At 37.6% G+C, this 16192-nt stretch overlaps 1 protein-coding gene across 7 annotated transcripts in view; it reads right to left on the bottom strand.

The window, feature by feature from the left end:
• The window catches only part of GRM8 (glutamate metabotropic receptor 8), a 911553-nt gene that overhangs the window by 194161 nt on the left and 701200 nt on the right, over positions 1 to 16192 (bottom strand). For all 7 annotated transcript variants that reach the window (XM_008258244.5, XM_008258240.5, XM_051849757.3 and 4 more), the window contains one exon: positions 15629 to 15765. In XM_008258244.5, the coding sequence (XP_008256466.1) occupies positions 15629 to 15765 (137 nt within the window). The remainder of the gene's footprint in view (positions 1 to 15628; positions 15766 to 16192) is intronic.

Raw genomic sequence — 16192 nt, forward strand, 5'->3', positions numbered from 1 at the left:
GGCAACTGAGTTTTTGACAGAAGCGCTCAGACTACACATTGGAGTAAGGATAATCTCTCAACAAATGGTGCTGGCAAAACAGGATGTATATATCTAGAAGAATGAAATTAGACCCATACACCTCACCATATACAAAAGTCAACTCAAAATGGATCAAAGACCTAAATTTAAGACCTGATTCTATGAAGCGGCTGGAAGAAAATGTAGTGGAAACATTCCAAGACACTGTTGTAGGGGGCAACTTATTAGATAAGATCCCCAAAGCACAGGCAACAAAAGCAAAACTAAACAAATGGGACTATGTCAAACTCAGAAGCTCTTGCATAGCAAAGGAAATGATCAATGGGGTGAAGAGACATCTAACCAAATGGGAAAAATATTAGCAAACTACCTGACAAAGGATTAATATATCAGCAACTTTAAAAACTCAACAACAAAAACAAGCAACCAATTCTGTTAAAATGGCTAAAATCCAAAGAACAGAGAGTAACAAACGTTGGTGAGGATGTTGACAAGGTGAACACATGCAATGTTGGTGGAAACGTAAATTAGCACAGCTGAAAAACGTAAACTAGTACAGCTGAAAACAGTGTACAGATTTCTTAAACTATAAAGAGACTTGTCATATGATCTAGCAATCCTACTGCTAGGGATATAAGGGAAAGACTTCAAGACAATACACCAAAGAGATACCTGCACCACATTTTTTTAAAAAAATACGTTATCTCAAAAATGTAAAAAAAAAAAAAAAAAAAAAAAAAAAAAAAAAAAGAGAGAGAGAGAGAGAGAAGGAAGAAGGGCAGGAGGGAGGCAGAGAGGGAGGGGATATCATTATGTCCATAGAATTGTATCTACAAATCACATTGAATCTGTTAAAAACTAAAAATTAAGATAAAAAATGTTAAAAAAATTTATGGAAAACAGTTGGAACAAAGTAGATGGATAGAAAATGAAGATAGACTCTATCAGGAATTAGATAAAACAGGAATAAATTCACTCTGAATTATAGCCTCTTCTTGTGGCAATATGCACTTTGCTGCCAATAGCATTCTTGCGAAGTTTAAAGCGGACTATATCTGTATTGATAAATGCTTTACATCCTAAAAATCTCAACATGCTCTCAGTACTTGAGACCCTATAAAATTCAGCTTCAAACCACCCTTCTTCATTCCCCCCAAATGTTCTGTGATCATATTTTCCTGTTTTGGGAACTCAGGGTCACTCAGTTCTTTAAAAAAAACTGCCCCAGTGTGCCTCCGCACACAGCTCTGGACAAGATCCCTCCTCTAAATTATTGCACACACAGCTTGCACTGGAAGTCCTTGTGTAAGTATGACAGGTCCGCTGATCCTCTGGACACCGCTCCACAAAAGCAGGCGACAGAAGCCACTCAGCAACTCTCAGGCCCTCCCCAGTATAGGAAGTTCTGCAAGTGGCACGAACAGAATAAAACCCCAGTGGTGACAGGAATGCTGGGTCCTACAGAATTTCATGTGTGTCACATACATAAACACCCTCTTGCTCCTGTGAGTGACTGTGGATGATCTCTTGGTTTATATCTGGCTTGATTACACAGATTCATAACCAGATCCTGGAGTCTGGAGTTCTCTCTTGGCCACCCTGAGGATGCCACCCAGATCTACCCTCACTACTATATGCTGATAGGTTACACCCATACCTTATCTCAAAATTAGTATCTTAGAGTCAGTTCATCTTTATTGCCTTGTGAAGATGACAGTACTTAAATGTTTTGGTTCATTAACTTTTTCAGTGACTATACAGTGAGCCCCACATTGTGCTAAATGGTAAAGATTAAAAATTGAAGTAGAATAAATTCTTTACCCTCAAGTATCTTGAAACTTTTAGAAGGGAAGGCAAGGGATCCCTAAATGTTTGGCTGGCTCTGGTAAACAATGCAAATATCAGTGTCTTCCTGACCTTCCTCCCCTGGAATATTGTAAACTCAATAGACAAAATAGTTTCCCCAATTCTCTAGCCTCTGAAGAGGCTTTACTCAAAAGAAATAAATTCCAAGGATGGGCATTCGGGCTAACAGTTAAGCCACTTGTGTGGATGCCTACATTCTGTATCAGAGTGCCTAGGTTCTAGTCCTGGCTTTGCTCTTGCATCCTGGGAGGCAGCAGTGTTGGCTTGAGTAGTTGGGTCCCCTCCATCCATGAAAGATTGATTGAGCTCCAAGCCTCTGACTTTACAGGAATTTGCAAAGTGAACAAATGGATAAGAGTTCTGTCTATCACTCTATCTCTTTCAAAATAAAGACACGAAAAAAGGAAGTTCTGGGCTTCATCAGACCAATGGAGTGACTACAGTTGACAATAATATACTATAGTATAAATAACCAGAGAAGACAGGCTGATAGGTTCCAGACATGAAGAAAAGGTAAGGAAATCAGATATCTGGCCATTAAGCTGTGTGTATGTGTTGGAACAGTGTACTGTATCCAATGAAAATGTAAAAGCATTACAAGTTAATCGAAGATTTCAGGAAATAATTTATATGAAGTAAATAGATTTTTTTAAAAAAATTTTACCTGATAAGAATAGAAAAATAAAAATCAATGGTTTATAGGCTCACAAATGAGGCATTTCTTGGGTTCTACTCCTGAACAGTGCTGCTACCTCAGGGAAAAAAAATATGGACTGAACTGAACATGAAAACTCAAAATATCTCCAGCACTTACCTCAGCACTGGCTCACTGTAGGCACTTATCTGAGAATGAATGAATGGATGGATGGGTGCTTTTTCCATTGCCTATTTGCTTTTCCAACTTTTGCTGATCACTAAAGTAATTTACAATCCAGCTTGAATTTTATTTACGTCAAGGAACTTTACCCAGTGGATCCACTGAATCCTCTGAAAGCACACTTTATTATTTATTATATTATTTAATATGTATTGTGCATAATATAATATAAATTGTGCATTTATTGTAGTTGCTCATGTATATGGATGCTTTTAATGGACTTTCAATTATTTGATATCTGGAAGTATGTTTTATTGAACCTTGTACCTCTTGATGACCTGTCAGGAAGCAGTCATTGCATAGATAATCTGTGTACAAGGTCACTTCTTAATCAATAGTTATGGATCTTTGCTCATAAGCTGCCGCTTTGCAGAAAAGATCAGAATATCAGGATACTACCCATCACATGTTCCATTAATACTTACTGAGGACCTACGCTGGGCTTAGCAAGGATGCAGTTAAAATTTAAGCACCTCAACATTTGCTTAACCTAGTATGACTATAGCAAATGCTTGTTATCTCATAAACAGAGATATAAGTAATGACACAAAAATGAATTTTGTAAAGAATGTTTTGGCATCCAATTAACAAAAGTACAGTTTTGAACATTAATCATCTTGTTTCAAAGAAAGGAAGCAGATCAAAGTATTTTCAGAATACAGAATGAAGAACAGAACCTAGGTTGGTATTTAAAGTTCTAACAGAGCATAGAGAATGATCTCAGGGAACTGATTCACATTCAGGCTTTGTAGGAAAGAGTGCATTATATAATACTCATTTCATCTGAACTTTTAGATATACATATATCCATGTCAGGGTACTTCAAAGAGTTCATGAAAAATGCACATTATCTTTTAATTCTATTTTTCCATTAACTTTTTTGAAAGATTTATTTATTTGAGAGGCAGAGAGAGAGAGAGGCAGAGAGAAAGGTCTTCCATCCTCTGGCTCACTCCCCTAAATGGCCACAATGGCTGGAGCTGGGCTGATCTTTAGTTAAGAGCCAGGAGACCCCTCCAGGTCTCCCATGCAGATAAAGAGGCTTGAGCCCTTGGGCCATTTTCTACTGCTTTCCCAGGCCATTAGCAAGGAGCTGGATTGGAAGTAGAGCAGCCAGGACATGAACTGGTGCCAGTAAGGGATACCAGCACCGCAGGCAGAAGCCTAGCCCACTATACTACAGCACAGGCCCCTCATTAACTTTCTTAAAGTACCCTAATAAGTGTGTGTGTGTGTGTGTGTGTGTGTGTGTAATGACAATAACATAAGAGAGAATTTTCAAATCCAGACAACTTTACAAACAGGAAAATAGAGTCAGAAAATGAGTGACTCCTAAGGGTCAATGCAAACAAAGGTTCAATTCTCCATTCAAGTATGTTTCAAATGCATGCAACCCATCCTTACTTCAAGATGATCTTTTTCTTAAAAAAAAAAAACAAAAAGATTGATTGATTGATAGGCAGAGACAAAAAATGAGGAAGAAAAAGAGAAAAATAGAGACAGAGAGGGGTACCACCTGTGGTTCACTCCCCAAAATTCCACAAAAGCTGGGGCTGGGCCAGGCTGAAGCTGTGAGTCAGGGACAACAGCCATGTCTCTCAGGTGGGTAGGAGAAACCTGCTGCCCCACAGGATGTGCACCAGAGTGAAGCTGGAATCAGGAACTGAGCCAAGACTTGAACCTAGGCACTCTGATATGGGATGCAGGCGTCCCAGCCACCACTACGCCTAAGGACCATTCAATTATCTTAATAGCTCTCATTATATAAAAGCTATTCCTCTATGATACTAATGCATCTCATGATTTTGGTTAAAATCTGTTGATGTTTGTCCATAACAATAAGCCACTTTAGTACTGCGCACTAGTAGTAGAGGTCCCAGGGTAGCATGCATGCATTTGAATGATCAACAGGAAAAGACATAATTACAATTAAAATACCATATTATGAGTACCATATTATAGGTATGTAGGAAAGACTAATATAATGAATGGGCCTAAATTCTACCAGAAAGTCCAAGTTTATATTTTGTTCAAAGTATTTGAATCACATAGCTTACTTTTACATATATATATATATATATATATATAATTGTAAATAATTACAATACATACATATATACTTTACATCAGTAAATATTTTAGGTTTACTGAATGGACACACATTACTACGGTATATATATACCCTTCTTATTAAAGATTTACTATTTGAAAGGTAGAGGTACAGAGAGAGAGAAGGAGAGAAAGAGAGATCTTACATCTGCTGGTTCACTTCCCAAATGGCTGCAATGGCCAAGGCTCTACCAGGCTGAAGCCCAGATCCAGGAGCTTCTTCTGGGTCTCCAATATGGATAGAGGGACCCAAGCCCTTGGGCTACCCTCTGCTGCAGGTAGATGGATTGGAAGTGGAGCAGCTGAGCCTTGAACCAGGGCCCAAATGGGATGCTGGCATTGCAGGCAGAGGCTTAATTCTCTATGCCACAGCACTGGCCCCATATACAACCCTTTTATATAAGTACTCCCTATGTAGAACTTTAGGATAAGGGCTGAAAAAAAGTTTCTACACATTGCTTCCATTTGATTTCATATAAAAAACATCCATTACAGATCTTCTGTGATAGTTGGGTAATATTAGCCAAAACCATTTATTATGATCTTGTCAATTTAACAATTAATATGTGCCAGGCAATGTTCTAGGATTTTGTATATTGCAAATATAGTTTACTTTAATTTCTAAAGAAATTTAAAAAGTAGATATTATAGTTTTAATGTAGATGAAGAATTTGAGATTAAGAGATAAAATGATGTGTGAAAACCTATTCACCCAGGAGTAGAAAATCAGAATTCAAACATCTTTTTATCTTTGAGATCTTGTTCTTGACCTTATTAAATATTCAGTTTAGTACTTTGTCAACAGTTACTCTTTTAAGGCGTGACCTCCTGAAAATATTAAATCAGGTTCAATAAAGCCCTTGTTTTTAAGCCACCCTTCCAAGAGATACTATGCCACTAATAATTTGGTTGAGACAGTAATTATTCTTTGCCATTGTTATCTTTTAATTACATATTTGCATAAAATGAAAATAAAAGAAAGCAGCAAAAACATATGTCTTATTCATTCAGCAATCCAAGGAAGTGGCTTTGGTTGGAAGCATAACAAGGTAAGCCCTGAGCTATTTTCAGCCCATCCAGTAACCCCAAGACACCTTCTCCCTGTGGGCTTCGAGCAGCATATGGCTGCCCTTCTCTCAGTCCTTCTTCTGTTGACTCTGAACTTCTGGGTTACAACATGTTTTATAATCACTAATAAGGACTACCTGTCTCTAGAGAGATCCAAGCTAACAAGAAAGAGAAACCCACTTGTTCAAATTCACTCACAGGTAGACAATACACCCTTCGTGTGTGAGCTGAGATTACTGCACAGAAAGCCTAGATCAGAATTAACAAATTATTCTGATTGTAATTACTAAACTAAAAGCATATATTAGCTCCATAGAAGTAAATAATATTTAGAACAATAAAGACAATGCTTCTTAGGAAAATAAATACTTCAGAAGTTTTCCAGGGAAAAGAACTTTAAAGAATAATCTACTATTTCGAAAAATGCACGTGCTTTCCTAACATACTCAGGACTAGTTTGCCGCACTCAAGTAGGGCTAACTATATACTCTCAGTGTTCAAAATTATCCTGCGGTTGAATTCATACAGAAAAACTGGTTCCTGGAAAACAAGCAGAATTCAGTCCAACAACTGGCTGATAAATGCTTGCCATTAAGAATGTGAAACCTATCATAAATCTGGTTTAATAGAATAAAAAGAGATGGAGAAAATCCTCTTCTTAGTACCCACTTTTGTCTCCTACAATTACTTCTGCTGATGTGCAGACCAGATAGCAACCCCTCTCTAGACTAAAATTGCAAAGTAAGTGCATACCTTCCTCATAACCCTAGAATTGTTGGTTTGAGAATCTCTCTCCTCTTCTAGGCTGTCAGTGTCCTGAAGCAGCATCCATATATTCACTCTACTTCTGACTGTGGTACAGAGTATGAGAGTACCGAAAGGGCTTACCAAACCCACGTGAAAATCACTGCCTTTTCCTTCTGTCTACCAGAAGCTGTGTACCCTTTAATCCACAGAACAGTGAATATAACAATCAATAATTTGAGATACATTTCAAAAATTCAAAAATATTTTTAATGTTTTCACCACCAAAAAGTAACTGAGGTGATGGATTATTAATTAGCATGATTCAATCATTCTACTTGATTATTGTATACCAAAACACCACATTGCACTTCATAAATATATACTTATTATGTCAATTAAAAATAAAGGAGAAATGTAAAATAAAGCATTACATGTTTTAAATAGAAAAATTCAAAACCTGTCCCCCTAAAAATAAAATATCTGTCTAGGTAAAAATACCACTCTACATCCACACACAGGTGGAAACAACTGGCTGTAAGGAAAACTGCTCAGCATTTTAAACGCAGAGATTCTCTGTACTTTCTAAAACAAAGTCAAGTGCCTCTAAGGAGCTTCATTCCTCTTTTCAACACACTCATTATCAGATCTGGATCTTCCACTACCAATATAGAAGGTGTTAGATTAACAGTAATGTTCATGGATTTCATATGTACCAAGCACTGGAGCAAGTGCTATAATACCTTAATTTATTCCATTTTTTTTTCTACAGCCATGCAAGTTAGATGCTACTATCATTTCCATTTTGGAGCTGATGAAGCTAAAGAAATTGGTTGGTGGATTGCCTAAATTCTAAACAGAACTTTAATAAACTAGAACTTTGCAAACAATCTCCTGTCTACTTTTAAGCAGATGGCTGACCCCACTCCTAAAGAACAAAAGTCACTTAGTTTGTCCTAAAAGTCCCCAAAATTCAATCCTTGGCATAACCTCTCCCCACAGTCTAATTCACTCTTTTCTTCTGAGAGCTGCGTTTTTGCTGTTTCAGTAAAACTAGCACTATGCTCTGGTTATAGATGATCATAATCACGCATGAAGAAGAATTGTTACAAATTGTTTTGATATATTTTATGAACGATAACACAGTCATAAACATAAAACTTTTATGCACCGTTAAATGTACATAAAAGAGCAACTTGAGATTCAATATGAAAATTTTATAATACACACATTGTATTATATTGTGAATGTGTACTTGTGTGTATAATTGTTTTAGGTGACTTGATTTTATGTATTAATGCATGTATTTCTCAGATATTGAATTCTGTTATATAAATCCTTAATCAGAGAAATGTAATGAGAATTTAGGCATTAATAAAAGTCAGATAAAAATCACTTCTCTATTTTAACCCTTGTCAAATTTTCTTTGTCATCTGTAATAATTTTACTTCACATAAATCCAATTTCCAAAGGGCATTTGTCAAAAAGCCTTTGATTTTCAGACTGTTCCCTATCGCCTGTAGAGTTATCCAACCATGCTTTGATAAATGTCAATCTGGGTTTCAGAACAATAGATAAGATTTCATGAAGCAACTCCATGTAAGAAAATGTAAGGTCATTCCAAATAGTTACATAGGAAAAGGATGCACTGCTTTAGGCAGGGAGAAAACAGTAGCAGAACAGGTAGAGGGAGTGCATTCCCAGGGGACAGCAGTGGAAATTCTACAGAAGGAAGAGGGATGCCGCGGATCAGGGTGGAAGTTGCGGACACGCAGCAACAAGCATGGCCACAACATGACACCCACAGCCTAGAGCCGAAGGAAGCACCAGCTTGGGAGAGTGAGGTGAAAAAGGCTGCAGCAGCCAGGGCCACTGCTGCTATTACTGGAGGGAGAGCTTGGCAGAGCACATGGTTTTGAGTCCTGCCCCAAACACAGGGGGCACTGAGCAGGGTACCCGCCCAACCCACTACAGAAAAGGACACATTTCTTTCTCCCCATCCCCTCACAAGGGCACCCAGCAACCAACAGGGAGAAGGTGCTATTTTGACACCTGTAGTGGCTGTGGTGGCTCTTCTGTACATGCCCAGCAACAGGTGGGGAGAAGGCACCAGTTTCACACCAGTAGCAGCCGGGGCACTTCTTGTGCATATGTGTGATTAGGGAATTTTACAAGAGGGAAAACTCTGTGTTCCCCACACTTTGAGTATGGCTGGAAGGGTTGACAGAGGGTTAGGCACCCATGCAGGACTGTGAGGTGCCCCAGCCTCTCAATGTATCAGAGGCTCTGGACTCAAACTGCCAAGGCAGAGCACCCACAGGCAGTGGGTCCTGGGAATTACTCTGCTTGCTCTGTGTACAGGAGAGGGTAGCCAGGTGGAGCATATCTACTGTACCCTGGGACAGTGGGAGACCTGTGGGCTGAGACTGTGGGAACTCTGTAACTACACAATAGGGTACAAGCTGCTAATTTGGAGAAGGAAAGGGACATTCAAATACATGAGGCACATACAACTAATAGACATGACTAGAAAATATCATCACCGTGATACATTGTAGTCAAGCTTTCAACACAACAACAGTAGATTACGTTCAGAGGAACTCCAGACTCACAGCTAACTTCTCATCAGCAACTCTATACACTAGTTGAAAATGAAGAGATGGAGCCCACATCTTAAGGACAAAAATTAACAAAGAATATTGTACCCTGAGATGCTCTCATTTATGAATAAATGTAAAATAAACACTTTCCATAACAAACAGATTGAAAGAAGTTATCACCATTCATCCAGCCTTACAAATGTTGCTCAAGGATTTGCTACATATGGAAACACAGAAAAATAGTCATCATTATGAAAGAATGTGAAGGCAGAAAAATCACCCTAAAACCACAAAGGAAATCAAAAGTAAACAATAATAATATTTATGGGAAAATGGCAGGACCATTGTTTACTAATAATAACCTTGAATGTGAGTGGTTTAAAAATCCAATGAAAAGATACACACTGGCTGAATGGATTAAAAAACATCTATTTGTGACCTATAAGAAACACAACTCACCAAAAAAGATACACACAGACTGAAAGTAAAAGGATGGAAAAAATATATTCCAACCTACCAAAAAGAAAAAGCGAGCAAGTATAGCCATCCTAATATCACACAAAACAAACTTTAACTAAAAAATTGGTAAAAACAGACAAAGAAGGTACTACATAATAACTAAGGGATCAATTCAACAGGAATATGTGACTATTTTAAATGTATATGCATGCAGTGCCAGGCTCCTGGCTATTTAAAATAAATGTTGATGGATCTAAAGGGAGACATAGACTCAAATACAATAGTAATGGGGGACTGAGATACCCCACTTTCTTCAATGGACAGATCAACTAGACAGGAATTCAACACAGAAACAGAGCTAATCTACCTTATGGACCAAATGGAACTAACTTATATCTATAGAACTTTCATCCCACAATTGCAGAATATATATTCTTTTCATCAGTGCACGGAACTGTCTCTCAGACCATATGATAGGATATAAGGCAAGTATGAGCAAATTCTAATAAATCGAAATCATATCATGCATCTTTTCTGACCACAATGGAATGAGGCTGGAAATTAGCAACTCAAGAATCTTGAGAAAATATGCAAACACATGGAGATTGAACAACATGCCCCTATATGAAGAGTGACTCATAGAAGAATTCAAAAGAGAAATCAAAAAAATTCATGAAATGAGTGAAGATGACAATACAATATATCAAAACTTATGGGATACAGCAAAACCAGTTTTAAGAGGGACATTTACAGCAATTGATGCTTATATCAAGAAATTGGAAAGGCACCAAAAATGAGCTACAAATGCATCCAAAGAACTTAGAAAAACAAGAACAAACCAAACTGCAAATTAGTAAACGAAATAATTAAAATTAGAGAAGAAATAACACTGAGAACAAAAAAAGGTCAGTGAAGAGCTGCTTTTTTGAAAAAATAAAACTGATACACCATTGATCCAACTAACCAAAAAAAGAGGCCCCAAATTAATAAAAAATGAAAAGGAGCTATAACAATGGGTAGCACAGAAATAAAAATAATCAGGAATTACTACAAACAGCTGTATGCCACCAAATTGGAAAACTAGAAGAAATAGATTTCTTGACACAGATAATCTCCCAAATTGAGTCATTAAGACATAGAAAACCTAAACAGAATAATCCAGTTGGAGACTAAATTAGTAATAAAGACCATCCCAACAAAGAAAAGCCCAGGACAGGGTGGCTTCATTGCTAAATTTTACCAGACATTTGAAGAACTAATTCCAATTCTTCTCAAGCTATTCAAAACAACTGAAAGGGAGGGAATTCTTACAAAATTCCTTCTATGAGGCCAGTATCATCTTAATTCCAAAATCAAAAAAAAAAGATAAAAGGAAGAAAAAGATAATTACAGACCAACATAGGTGCAAAAATCCTCGGAATAATACTAGCTAATCAAATCTAACACATCAGAAAGATAATTCACCTGGACCAAGTGGGATTGATCCCTGGTATGCCAGGTCAGCTCAATATTTACAAATCAAAAAATTTGACAGCCAGCATTTTTTTTTTTTGATAGGCAGAGTGGACAGTGAGAGAGACAGAGAGAAAGGCCTTCCTTTGCCGTTGGTTCACCCTCCAATGGCCGCCACATCCTGTGCACTGTGGCTGGCGCACCGCGCTGATCTGATGGCAGGAGCCAGGTACTTATCCTGGTCTCCCATGCGGGTGCAGGGCCCAAGCACTTGGGCCATCCTCCACAGCACTCCCTGGCCACAGCAGAGAGCTGGCCTGGAAGAGGGGCAACCGGGACAGAATCTGGCGCCCCGACCGGAACTAGAACCTGGTGTGCCGGCGCCACTAGGCGGAGGATTAGCCTAGTGAGCCGCAGCGCTGGCTGACAGCCAGCATCTTAATGAATGGGGAAAAGATGGAAGCATCCCATTAAGATATAGAACCAGACAACTATGCCCACTTTCACCATTGCTATTCAATATAGTCCTTGGAGTTTTAACTAGAGCCATTAGACAAGAAAAGAAAATCAAAGAGATACAAATTGGAAAGGAGGAAGTAAAAATTGATATTTGCAGATGATATGATTCTATGTATAGGGGACTCCACTAAGAGACTATTCAAACTCTTAAGAGTTTTATAAGTGGCAAGATTTACAAAAGCACATAAAATCAATAGACTTTGTATACACAGACAAGCCATCAATGAGAAAGAAGTTCTAAGATTAATAACATTCAGAATAGCTACATAAAAATTAAATAACATTTAATCAAAATTTGAAAAATCTCAATAATGAAAACTACAAAATATTAAAGAAAGTAATCAAGAGAGATACAAAAAAATGGAAAAATATTCCATGTTTGTGGATTAAAAGAATTAATACAGTGAAGATGTCCATTCTTCCAAAATCAATTTACAGATTCAAAGCAATCACAATAATACCAATGACATTCTTCTCAGATCTAGATAAAATACTAAAATTTATATGTAATCAGAAGAGACTCCAAATAGTTAAAGCGATCTTGTACAACAAAAACAAAGCTAGAGGCATCAAAATATCAGATTTCAAGACATACTACAGGGCAATTATAACCAAAACAGTCTAGTATCGTCAAAAAATAGACAAAATAGAAATGTAGACCAATAGAATGGAATAGAAACTTTGGAAATCAACTCACACATCTACAACCAACGTATCTTTGACAAAGGAGCTAAAATCAGTCACTGGAGAAAGGACAGTCTCTTCAACAAAAGGTGCTGGGAAGACTAGATCTACATGTGCAGAAGTATGAAACAAGACTCCTACCTTATAACTTACACAAAAATCAAATGATAATGGATCAAGGAACTAAATCTATGACCTGACACCCTTAAATTACTAGGGGAGAACATTTCAAATGTACAAACAGGGCAAAACACTATGAAATACTGGCATACGAAAAGATACAAGAAGGCAATCAAAGCCAAAATTGGGACAAATAGGATTATATCAAGCTGAGAAGATTCTGTACTGCAAAACAAACACTCACCAAAGTGAAAGGGCAACTGACAAAATGGGATAAAATATTTGCAAATTATGCAACTGATAAGGATTAATGTCAGAATCTACAAAGAGCTCAAGAAACACAAAAAACAAATAATCCAGTTAAGAAATGGGCAAATGACTTGAACTGGCATTTTTCAAAACAGGAAACTGAAATGGCCATGAAATGAATGAAAAACTGCTCAGGATCACTAGCCATCAGGGAAATTCGAAACAAAACCACAATGATGTTTCCCCTCACCCCAGTTAGAATGGCTACCATACAATAAAGAGAATCGAAAATGAATCTTGATGTGAATGGAAGGGGAGAGGGAGTGGGAAAGGGGAGGGTTGCAGGTGGGTGGGACGTTATGGGGGGGAAGCCATTGTAATCCATAAGCTGTACTTTGGAAATTTATATTCATTAAATAAAAGTTAAAAAAAGAATGGCTACCATACAGAAATTCAAGAAACAATAAATGCTGGTAAGGATGTGTGGATCAAGTATACTAATTTTTTGCTGGTGGGAATGTAAACTAGTAGAGGCATTGTGAAAGACAGTATGGAGATGCTCATTCCTGGGAACTTACCTAAGAGAAATGAAATCAGCATATGAAAGTGTTATCTGTACCCCAATATAATTGCAGATCAATTCACAATAGTTAATATATGGAATCAACTCAGATGTCTATCAACTGCTAACTGGTTAAAAATTATTATACACACATAGTATGGAATACTACTAAGACATAAAAAAAGAATGAAATCTTGTCTTTCTAACAAAATGGATACATCTGGAAACCATTATACTTAGTGGAACGAACCAGTCCCAAAAAGACAAATATCATATAATTTCCATGATCTGTAGTAAATAATAGAATACCAATAATACAAGGTATAGGAGTGAAGTTGAAATTTTGAGATTCAAAGATTATTTATAGCCCTTGTCTCTACTGTTGATGAACAGTTTAATTTCTTCTTAGTATTTGCTGAACTCTTTACTTGGTGTAGGATTAGTCTTCTGAGCATAAAGTAAACTGAAAGTAGATAATTGTATAAATGAAGAGAGGGAATCAGAAAGGAAAGAGGACGAACCTTGAGGGTGTTTTTCAGAGGGAGGGTAGGAAGGGAAGTGTCACTCTGTTCTTAAATCTATACATATGAAATACATGAAATTTGTTTAGTCAAATATAATTTTAAAAATTATTAAAAATAAAAATATTGCATGCTATACAAATTGAAGTAACGAGAACTATCTTACTGCTGTTTGCAAAATAATTTTGTATCTTCAACTTGGGAAAATAAAAAGGAAAAAACTGTAAATATGTGGTCTTATATACTATACTAGTGGGAACATAGTCCTTTTGTGCATTATTGAAAATAGAGCTGTTATTATCTTGAAGTCACTTCAAAGAGACAATAAATCATTCATATTTTGGTTTTGTTATTTCTCATGATCTGCTTTCTGCTTCTTTGCTGAGAACCTGGGTGACCGATATTTGCATAAACACATTACTTCAAGGGACACAGAAAAGCAAAAATAATTTTAAGATACCAAATCAATATCTTCTAAATGGGTCCCAGCACAAGAAAGCTCATGCACACTCAAGTATTGTGGTTGCTCTGAGAATCAAGAAGAGGATATATTTTATTAATGGAAAGAACAAGAGAACAGTGGGAGACCACGTCCTCCTTTCCTGGTAGCATTGTGAAAGTACCTTACTGCCTCCAGAGTAAACACTGGTGTCACTCTAAGGATTCCTGGGTCCACAGATAGCCCTGCACCTATGTACAAGAGATGCAAAGTAAACCAACTCCAAACCTGCATTGAGACTACAAGGTATGCTCTCTATTCACCTACATTTGAAGCCTTTGTGCACTGATAGTGAGCCATGGGCAGTTGAAATGTGAATTCTTTACTTGGTGATAAACAGATGCTGTTCCAACCTTCCCCACCAGCCATGCCGGGCTTGCGCCCTGGATCTTCCTTACCCATCAAGTTCAGGAGTGATTTCCTGAATTCAATATGAGCCCTAAATGACTGGTGGGTGTGAGAAGCAGGCAGCATTCCTATGAGTCCACCAAGACTCCTTCTCTGAAATTGCACCTTTGAGGAGCCTCTCTCAAGACAGGGATATCTGACAAAGCTCCTCTTCTCCATTGCCACATGGCCTGCCAGCTCCACTCCATCCCTCCCGACTGCAAGGAAAGACAGCTGGCCTGGTGCTCCTGTGTGCAAATGCTATCTGTGATGGGCACCACCTCCAGGCCCTGGGAGCTTCCTTTGGCTGGGCTCTGCAGGTCTCCCTTACCTGGCCTCTGGTAGGAACTGTGGAAGTCATGGATCCTGGACCATAGGAGTTTCAAAGTAACATTGACAATAGGCAACCCTGTGAGCTGTTAAATAATCTGACCCTCATCTCTGGATACATTAATTTCCCACAGCATTGTAAGTGAAAGAAGTAACGCAAATACATATGCACTTCCATCAATCCGATGTAGCCATAAGGTCTCACCTTATGATATGGCAAAGGGGATACTTCTTTTTAAAGCCTAAACTTAATAACTCACTGCACAGTTAATCCCTCCTACCCACCCCTACATATGCCACACACACAGTGTACAAAGATTTGGATAAGCGAACATTTCAGAAGAGGGCAATATTTCTTTTAGTCAATTAAAAGGAAATGAAATCATTCATTATATTCTTATAGATATCACGAGATTTCTCAACAGATGCATGAATGTCTTCAATATTTTAAGTTGAATGAAGGGTAAAGGCATATTTTTTTTGAAAAAGTATCTATGGGAAAGTCTATTCTAAAAAAGTTAAAGAGTTAATACATTAATGCACACTTATGTGGATACTTGCTTTCAGATGAAGCTGATTGGTCCAGTGCCCAATGATTTTGTATTCTGTACTTTTGTTGGTTATTTGATACTGGAAGATATCATAACGTCCAGGAGCATCTCCATTTTCATTGAATGTGACAGGTGTCCCCGCACTGCCTATAAAGAGTTAGAAAACAGTAGTAGTGAAATTTTAGTAAGACAGACCACTGGGCTTACTTTTCTTTGAAGAACAATGGCAGATAAAAGTATATCGTGTGTAGTAAGTGATATGAAGATTATTATCCATACAAGGTCATTCTTGATAGCTTAATATCTTTTACATGAAAAGAAATCCAGATGTACACACAGGAATAAGACATGCTTTATTATGCACATTAGGAAGTAAATGATGAGTATCCAAGTTAGGCAGTGCACATAGTAGCTAAATAAATAAAAGTTGATAGGCTGAATTTTCAGTACTGGCTACAGAGAATGGTAGTTAATAGAGAAAAATGTCAGTGGCTTGAAGCATGACAGCTCTTGCACAGTGTGAACTACAAATGGCACCTAATATACGGCAGAATACCCCAGCCAGTATCCTCAG

This window comes from Oryctolagus cuniculus, chromosome 3 (genome assembly GCF_051225735.1).
Source record: "Oryctolagus cuniculus isolate XC-2025 breed Fujian yellow rabbit chromosome 3, ASM5122573v1, whole genome shotgun sequence".
In the NCBI taxonomy this organism is placed as follows: domain Eukaryota; kingdom Metazoa; phylum Chordata; class Mammalia; order Lagomorpha; family Leporidae; genus Oryctolagus; species Oryctolagus cuniculus.